The sequence below is a fragment of the Pseudonaja textilis genome, chromosome 6, assembly GCF_049901715.1.
Source record: "Pseudonaja textilis isolate UNSWEBS1 chromosome 6, rPseTex1.2, whole genome shotgun sequence".
In the NCBI taxonomy this organism is placed as follows: Eukaryota; Metazoa; Chordata; class Lepidosauria; order Squamata; family Elapidae; genus Pseudonaja; species Pseudonaja textilis.
In genome coordinates, this window is record NC_141995.1 from 62416647 (window position 1) to 62425194 (window position 8548).

Sequence of the window (8548 nt, forward strand, 5' to 3'; positions counted from 1 at the left end):
TCCCAGACTACCTAAGGATGTTGCCTGCACTCATTCTCCATTCATTATTTCTTATTTTTTTCCTGGATTTGTGAATGTCTAAACTTCTCTTATTAAATCTCTTTTCTTCAGAAGAATCACCATTCCTCCACCAAGTGCCAAACTGCTGCTCGCCTCCCTCTTGCCTACTTATTTCATCAGAAATCAAAACACCCCCGTTATTTTGATTTTGTTACAATAAATGTCAGTACGAAGGAGAATAAACCTTTGGCTGGAAAAGGAAGCTGCAGAGAGAAAGGGTGGTTGTTGAAGACTTTTAACTATGAGACCTCCTTAAATTGGGACAACAATCCAATTACCGGGTTCAGATTTAAATTCAAGCCTCTCTGGGCAGACACAACCTTTGGATCACAGTCAACAGCCAGGGAAACTGAAGGAAGTTTGGGCCTGCCCTATAATCAGCCCATTTGTTTTCAGAACAAAGACCCCTTGATGTTTGGATAGCGACCCAAATGCCCGGTAGTCACCAAATCCAAGAGAAGTAACCCCCATAAGAGTGAGGTGGCCAGCGAGGGATAAAGTGGTCCCAAAGGGGACTTTTTCTGGCGGAGACCAAACTCTTCCTGTTTCTCCAAACAGCCCAGGAGAGTTAAAACCAAGCAGAGTTTTAGAATTAAGCATCAAAAGCTATTGCCAAAAGTTAAAGTGATTTTTATAAATTAAGAGGGGGTGTACAAGGAAGGGATGAGCTCACAAACGTTCACAATTCAATGGAAGTAAATTGTCGTTGTCGTTTGCAACTCTCCATCTCCGGAAAAAGGAGGGCATTTTCTGCGAAATGGGAGAAGGGGGGGGTGGGGGGGGAAGGGCGCCAGATCGCTTCAACATGGCCACCAAGAACTGTTTCTTTTTCTCTTCAAAGGCCCCAGTATTCAATTCATACTAAATATAAAAATAATTATTATAATCACAACGATTTTAATACAACCCAAAAGTGCTAGAATCATATGGTTTCCCAAACGGCGCCGCATAATCCACCAGAGAGTCAGATCACAGGCCAAGAAGTTACGGGGGGAGCGGAGACCGTCCTATGTAGCCGCGTTCGAGGGGACGGACGGGCGGAGGGAAGGCTGGCCTGTTGGATCAGAGGGAGCGCGCTTGTCCGATTGCCTCCCGGGCGCTGGAGCAGGACGACGGCCCGGAAAAACACACACACAAAAAACCCCTCAAGTTGTTCCGAGAAACCGGGCAGCGGGGGAGGTGGGCTCGGTTCCTGAGGCGTTTGGACAGTTTTGGACCAAGAGCAGGAGGGCGGTGGAGAGCAGAAGCGGACGGAAGACCAGGCCGGCTCCCGGGGCTGCCCTTCCCTTCCCTTCCCTTCCTCCTTTGGGGGCTCCTTCCCCTCCCTCCCGGCCTTCGTGCTCCGGAGCGGCGGGGAGCCGAGCCTCATTTGATGCCCCCGGCGGCGGCGGCGGCACAGGCGGACAGGGCCCAACCCGGCAGGCAGTAGTAAGGGTAGTAGTAAGAGGGCTGGAAGGAGAGGAGCGAAGGCGGCCGGATCACTTCGCTCGGGTGATACTGCCTCTGGTCGTCCCGGACTAGGACTTTGACGGCCACTTTCTTGGCGGCCGGCGCGGCGGAGAGGAGGTCCGCGGCCAGCTGGCGCCGCTTGGTCTTGTAGCGCCGGTTCTGGAACCAGATCTTCACCTGCGTCTCGGTGAGCTTGAGCGAGGCGGCCAGGTCGGCGCGCTCGGGCCCCGAGAGGTAGCGCTGGTGGTTGAAGCGCCTCTCCAGCTCGAAGACCTGCGCGTGGGAAAAGGCCGCCCGCGAGCGCTTTTTGCGCGGTTTCTGCGACGCCGTGGAAGGGGCCACCGGAGCCGGGACGCCCGCCGACATCGCTTCGTCCTCCTCGGAGAGGGCTTTGGAGCCCCGGCCACCGTGTTTGGCTTCCTCGTCCTCCTCCTCCTCCTCCTCGTCCTCCTCCTCCTCCTCTTCCTCCTCTTCAGAGTGGCTGCCGCCTCCTGAGGAGGGAAAAGAAGACAGAGAGAGAGTCAGGGGGCGTCGGGATTTGGGGGCGCCCCTTCAGCCACGCGCCCCGCCTCCCCGCCTTCCCCCCTCCACCTCCGTTTCTCCCCTCGGAGGAGAGAGACTCGGCCTCCTGCAATCGGAGGGCTCCGGCTCGGCCTCCCGGTCCTGGAGCAGTATTGGGCCTACGGTTCTCCTGTCCCTCAAGGCCGGGCTCCTTCGAGGTGGAGGCGGGCAAGGCGCTGATGCCGTCGCTGCTCCATTGTCCTCGGGCTTTCGGAGGGAACGTCCCACCGGGCCCCTCGGAGCCTTTACTATTTTTCGTGGGCTTCTCCCGCGGAGCCCCCCGCATCTCTAAGCCCTTCAAAAGCACCGGTCAACAGTTACACGTGTAAAACAAAGGAGTCTGAACGCGAAGGAGACCTGCCTGGGGTGGAATTTTATCTGTCTCGGGGTAAACACAAGGCCAGGTCGGAGCCCTTCAAACCTCTTTTTTGGGGGGGGGGTGTTGCTTCCTCTCCTTTTGGGTAAAGGGGGAGGCAGAAGGTTGCACTTTGGCTGAGAGGGCGCCCACGAGTTGCCCCGAAAGGGAATGGGTCCAAGAAAGACTTGGAGACGCAGCCTTTGAGATTGGGAAAAATCACGGCCTTAGAACCAGCCAAGGTTTTGCTCGGGACCGCAGGGGCTTCTGGCGGCTGCTCTCAAGGCGGCCTTCATTCTTCCTCAAACGGCCTGCCTGTGCGGGCAACCTTTTTGTCAGTCGCCTTGCGGACTGCTGTGGGGATATGCCTTGAGATAACTCCTCAGGGAAAGCTCGGATCCGAAAATCAAACGGATTTTCAACACTTCCCACCCCGCAGAACATGAAAATGAAAGCTTAATTTTGATCAAGGAAGGAGTGCCACAATCTCTCTGCCAAATCAGGGCGCCAGCCTGTCCAGATGGGGAAGGGGAGAGCGGAGCGCTACTAAAAAGGAGCAACGAAAATAAGAGCTTTCGTCACAATGTGAAAGTTGCCGTTTCTTAATTTCCCAGCAGCCAAACTCTCTTCCCAAACGCTGCAGGGGCGAATTCTGTTAGGGGAGCCACAAAGCTCCAGTGTGTCCCGACATTTTCCAATAAGCCGCAGTTCGTTAAATCCAACGGATTTCAAATGAGATCCCGGCACTTCTAAGTATCCTGGCCTCAGGTTCGTTTGCACGGAACTGGCAGGGCGCGTCACTCCCCCCAGCGAACCCCGGTCTCGCCTTGGCTTGGTTTCTTTCGACAGGCAGAGCCAAGCGGGCTTGGGCCAAAGGTCCGGCCTTCTGGTGTGCCGGGAAAGGCCAACAAACGTGAGAAGAGACACCGCTTAACTTCGGGTGCTGGTCTCCGGGCAGTGGCAGAAAACTTCTCCGTGGGAAGCCTTCGCTTCTGGGCCTCTTTGGCGCCGCTCATCGTCCCCGCGGGGCTTCCCTGGCGGCGGATCCTTCCTTCCCCTGTCAGGTTCTCGAAACGGGGCGGCGGGCAGAAACGAGAGCTCTTCTCTTCCTCCAGCCCCGCGGAAAGTCTCCGCTCCGCCGGCAGGCCCAGCCCAAGCGGCACAACTGCCCGGGAGACCCATCCAGCAATCGGCCCCCTCCGGCTTCCCATCTCCCGCAACCCGGGATTCTCGGGAGCTTCGGGCCCGGCGGGTTACTGAAGCCGCCCCGAGATGTGTGGCGCTTTCCTGGGCTGGAAAGCGCAAATAGGTCGCCGGTCTGGAGGAGGACAAGCCCCTCCGCTGCCTTTGCCCCGCGAGGCCCGGCGGCTGGGCGAGAAGCGGAGGAAACGGAGCCCGCCTGGGAAGAGACGGAGCCCGCCTTTGGCCTCCGGGAACTCGGGCCTTGCGCGACCCGTTTCCCGCAGGAGAAATATCACCCGTTAGGCTTGAGGCTCGTCTTTCCCGGGCTCAGCGAGATCAGGCCTCTCTCCTCCACCGAAAGACGGCTCGAACCACCCGGGCGACGGAGGTGGAGTCTCCGGGGCCGCCGCAGTCACGGCAGCCAGCCCGATTTCGGAACCGGAGGGTCCCACGAGAGCGGCGGCGAGGGTGCAACTGGCCGCGTGCCTGGAGCGGGTGAAGAGATCCGGCCTCCTCCCCGCCCCCCCCCCCCCAGCCTAGTTGCACCCTAGTCGGCCGCTTCTCAGGCCTGGGGGGGCAGCTGCCCTCCGCTCCCACGAGCCGTTTCCCGGCCGCCCTTTCCGGATTAGAAGGGAAAGGCGGGCAACGGGAAGCAACCAGGCGGCTCGGGGGCCAGCAGGGCTTCGCAGCTGTTTCTTCCGCCGGGGCCCCGCAAAGGCTGCAACGGGAACCCCCGGGGATGGGAGCCCCGCAGGCCCCGGAACGGGGAGCAGAAAAGGCGGAGGCTCCGGACTGCCCGCCCTGGCCGAAGGGGGCGCCGCTATCCCTGGCCAGGGGGCTTTCTAGCGGCGGCTTCCGCTGGCCAGCAGGCCTGGCTCCGGGAGGATCCCCCGGGGCGGTCCTGGGTGCCCAGGGGGACCGGCTCCCTCCCCTCTGATAAGGGAGAACCTGCGCCCGCTCCTCCCCCCCAGCCCGAGTCCGACGCTCCGGAGAGTTGCCGGGTGAGCAGGAAGCCCCCCCCGCCCGCCCCCTTCGGCCCCGGCCCCGTCTCCCCCCGGCCTCGTCCGGCTCCCCCGGCTCCCCCGCGATCGCTCCGAAGAGACGCGGCTCACCTGTGGGGGGCGGCCCGGCGGGCTGGCTCGGCGGGGCCTGAGCGGGGCGGCCTTGCTCCGCGCTGAGTCGGGGCGGCAGGGATCGGGGTCTGCCTTGACCGGGCAGCCTCTCTCGGGCCCCGGGGGAATCCTCCGCGGGCGCTCGGCCAGGTTCCTCCTCCTCCTCCTCCTCGTCCTCGTCGTCGGGCTCCTCGCTCAGGACCGAGTCCCAGTCCCCGAGGGGCGGCCGGGCAGACGCGGGGCCGGAGCGCCGTTGCTTGCGGGGGATCGGCGCCTGGAGCGCGGGGCCCAGCGGGGCGGCCTGGGGGTCGAAGAGACGCCAGCAACAGGCGGACGTGGCCTCGGGACCCGGCAGGAAGAGCGGAGGGCCCGGCGGAGAGGCGGCGACCACTCGCACGGCGCCCGCCTCCTTCTTGGTGAGGAGCGCTTGGATGGAAAAGGGCGTCGGGGCCAGGCTAGCGCTACGCCGGGCCATGCTCGGGCCGGCGGTTCGGCTGAGGCGGCCCGGGCCAGAAGCGGGAGGTCCGCCTTGGGTGGGAAGCTGCCGCCCTCAGCGCCCTCGGGCCTGTGGCGCGCCCTTCCCATAAAGAGCCCCAACCGCCGCCGGACCGGCCGAGACCTTCCTCTCGCCGAGCAGCTCCCGACTCCGACCCAGCCCGTGCCTCTGCGGCCCGCTGGCTCTCGGCCGCCTTTTTCTGCCCGCCCAGCTGTCAGTCCGGCGGCCGAGCGCCAGAGCCGGGGGCGGGGGCGGGCTTTCTTCGGGGGGGGGGCGGGGCTGGTCCCTGGCGACGCGTTCATTGGCTGCGGGAGAGTCCGGGTCTGGAGCGGGCGCGCGCGCGCCTTAACCCTTTCCCCCCCCTCCCGAAGGGTTTCCCTGCCCGGAAAAAGGAGCCGCCGGCCGGGGAGGGAGCGGGATTCTTGGAGGGTTGCGCTTCTCCGCTTTGACGCCTCTCCCGAGTCCGCGGGATATACGCCTTCGGGCTTTCTAGGACGGCTAACCTCGGCCTCCAGCTGGGGCAACCGACAGGCAAAAGCAGCGGCTGGATCGGTTACATTTTCTGCCCAGGCCTTTGAGGGGGTGGCAGCGTCCCCCCGTTTGCTGATGGCGCAGACTAATAATATGAATGAAATTGTTGTTGGGTATAAATAAATAAATAACAACAAAATAATAACAACAATAATAATAACGACCTGGCCATCGAAACTCGAAACTACACGAATGAAACAGGTAAGAGTGATACCCATTGTCCATGTCCAAGAATTTTATAAAATACATCAAAATATAGCAGCTTCCTGCAATAACAACAGAACTGCAAAAAAAAAAAAAAAGGCACTACTCAGAATACGGTACATCTTAAGATAATATTTAGTTGATACCTAGGATGCTGGCAGCAACCCGTATCAACCATTTGTGCTGGTCAATGATACTTGTGATACATTTTTGAATGTTCAGTTAATTGAGTTTCATGTTTAATGAATAAAAGATAATAATAATAGTAATAGTAATAATAATAGTAATAGTAATAGCAATGCTCAGTTGACTAAGTTTCATGTTCAATGAATAAAAGTATAATAATAATATGCTACCTTAACAGTTCTTAGGTCCTTGGTTAGGACTTGAACTGTTAAGCTGTTGTTGTTGTTGTTGTTATTATTATTATTATTATTATTAGTAGTAGTAGTAGTAGTAGTAGTAGTAGTAGTAGTAGTAGTAGTATTTACCAGGAGATGCCAGAACCGAAGAAAAAGAATTGGAAAAAAATCATGAAATATCGTGACCTGGCCATCGAAACTATGCGATTATGGATGAAACATGTAACAATGATCGGGGCACTTGGTACCATGTCCAAGAATTTTGCAAAATACATCAAGAAATTTTAGCTTCCTGGAATAACGCCAGCAGAACTGCAAAAAACTGTGCTACTCAGAACATCGTACATATTAAGAAGATACTTGGTTGATACCTAGGATGCTGGCAGCAACCCGTACCAACCTTCAGTGCCAGTCAATTATATTTGTGATACATTTTAAAATGTTCAGTTGACTGAGTTTCATGTTTAATGAATAAAAGAGATAACAACAACAACAATAAAAATATCTTGATCACCCTGTAGTTATCGGTACACTAGATGCCATATCAGAAAATATGGGATACCGTTAGAAAATCCGAGCACTGACAAAAATTCAATTTGTTAATTGCAAAAGTCCACATGCTTGGACCCATACACACCAAACTGATAAATTTCAATTTCCCAGCTTCTTGGGAAGAACTTGATACCGATGAAGGCCAACACTATCTAAAGAACCGGCAGCTGCGATGTCACATTGTTGTGAACAGAGAATAATTTGAGAATATATAATGACTACTGCTTCATTATTTTTCCTTTAATCAAAATGCTGAAATCGAGAGTCTGAGTTCTTTGCCTTGAATGAAATTAAAAAGCGAATATATTTCTACTGTTTATTTTATTCTGCATCTGAAATACATTCAAAGATAGTGAAGAATCTGTTACCTATTGTGGTGATGTTGCTATAGGGCTTGTCTTTTGATGCTTGAGAAGAGAGAGAATCAAGGGCGCATTTTCTTCTCAACCTATAAAATGCATTTTTAAAGTTCCTCAATACAGAAGTAGGCAAAGTTCCACATTTTTGTCAGTTCAAAGTTAATGATATGCAGGGTTTTGATACAGCAGAAACCTTAAGACATTTCCAGAAAAAAACCTCTGCCATGTCCTTTACCAGACTGGTTTCTCCTATCTGATTCCTCAGCGCTAAGCGCTCAGCGCTTAGCAGGACAGATTTATCAATTTATTTATTCAAAAATATTCTCAGCGTGCTTTGTATATAAATTGTGAACGAATAAATAAATTTTATAGACAAAAACACAACGAATTTGGAACAAAATTAAAGTGATTTGACTCGACGAACGTGGCTAATAGAATCCAATATTTATCCTTATGGACATTGTCACACATTTGCTGCATGTTTCAGGGTCGCAAAATGAAATGAACAAGTGGCCTGTATGGGGATATCTATACGGACTACGGTGAAAATATCAGTTCTCCAAACAGAAAAATGGGGATTCAATGACCTCCAAGGGATCTCTGGTCAACTAGGAATTAACAGAAATGTAATACCCCCTCTCGGAATTTACCAATAATGAGTAAAGAAACGGGGTGGGTGGGAAGGGGGACAGATGGACAAATCCTCACATTTCTGAAGCGGAGGACTGCTCCTATATAGGCGACTAGGATCTGAGGGTTGCTTGGGGGTGAAAGCGGAGAACGACTCAGATGTACAACTGAGCGCGTTAAGACACGTTCCTCAGAATCAATAGGCCGAGATATTTTCTAATTTCTAGGAATGTGCATATATTTATTCTATTGAAAGTAGGCAACGGTTTTAATAAACAAGTCACAAATCCCCTGGAATCAGAACTATTTTCAAGTCGGGTGTTCCTTGAAACACCTGGTGAATTTTGAATCCCCGGGGAAATTTCCGCAGCCTCCAATGAATTCCCTTGCACGGAGGTGCAAATGTATCGAACGACTTTTGTCTCTTCTTCCTTGACCATCGGGAGCAAGTCCTGTTCCTGTAGCCGGGAGTCGCCTCTGCTTCGCCCCGCGAGCCTCCCCGAGAGCTATGGCTCGTCTGGATCCGGCAAGGAGGAAGGAGCTGACCCGGGAAGTCCCGGTATTCGCCCCCCTCGCAGCCGACCCCGCTCCCTTTCCCTCGGTGCCCAGGCGACAGCGCCGTCCTGCCCGCTGCGCCTCAGGAAAGGGGCCCGCCGCTAAGAGGCCGGTTTCCCCGGCGGCGGAGACCAAAAGGC

At 55.1% G+C, this 8548-nt stretch overlaps 1 protein-coding gene across 1 annotated transcript; it reads right to left on the minus strand.

The window, feature by feature from the left end:
* Window positions 1-1419: 1419 nt before the first annotated feature.
* Window positions 1420-5355, minus strand: NKX3-2 (NK3 homeobox 2). The gene is made up of 2 exons (XM_087936841.1): window positions 4720-5355; window positions 1420-2000 (listed from the first exon to the last, which is right to left on the minus strand). The coding sequence occupies exons 1-2, from the start codon at window positions 5192-5194 to the stop codon at window positions 1426-1428; spliced, it is 1050 nt and encodes a 349-aa protein (XP_087792967.1). The 5' UTR covers window positions 5195-5355; the 3' UTR covers window positions 1420-1425.
* Window positions 5356-8548: the final 3193 nt, after the last annotated feature.

What these genes read in the sequence shown, in the direction of transcription:
- NKX3-2 (XM_087936841.1), bottom strand. Translation starts at nt 5,194, where the DNA reads ATGGCCCGGCGTAGCGCTAGCCTGGCCCCGACGCCCTTTTCCATCCAA. An exon ending in CGCCGGGCCGCCCCCCACAG is followed by an intron (nt 2,001 to 4,719) that starts GTGAGCCGCGTC and finishes TTCCCTCCTCAG; the next exon opens with GAGGCGGCAGCCACTCTGAA.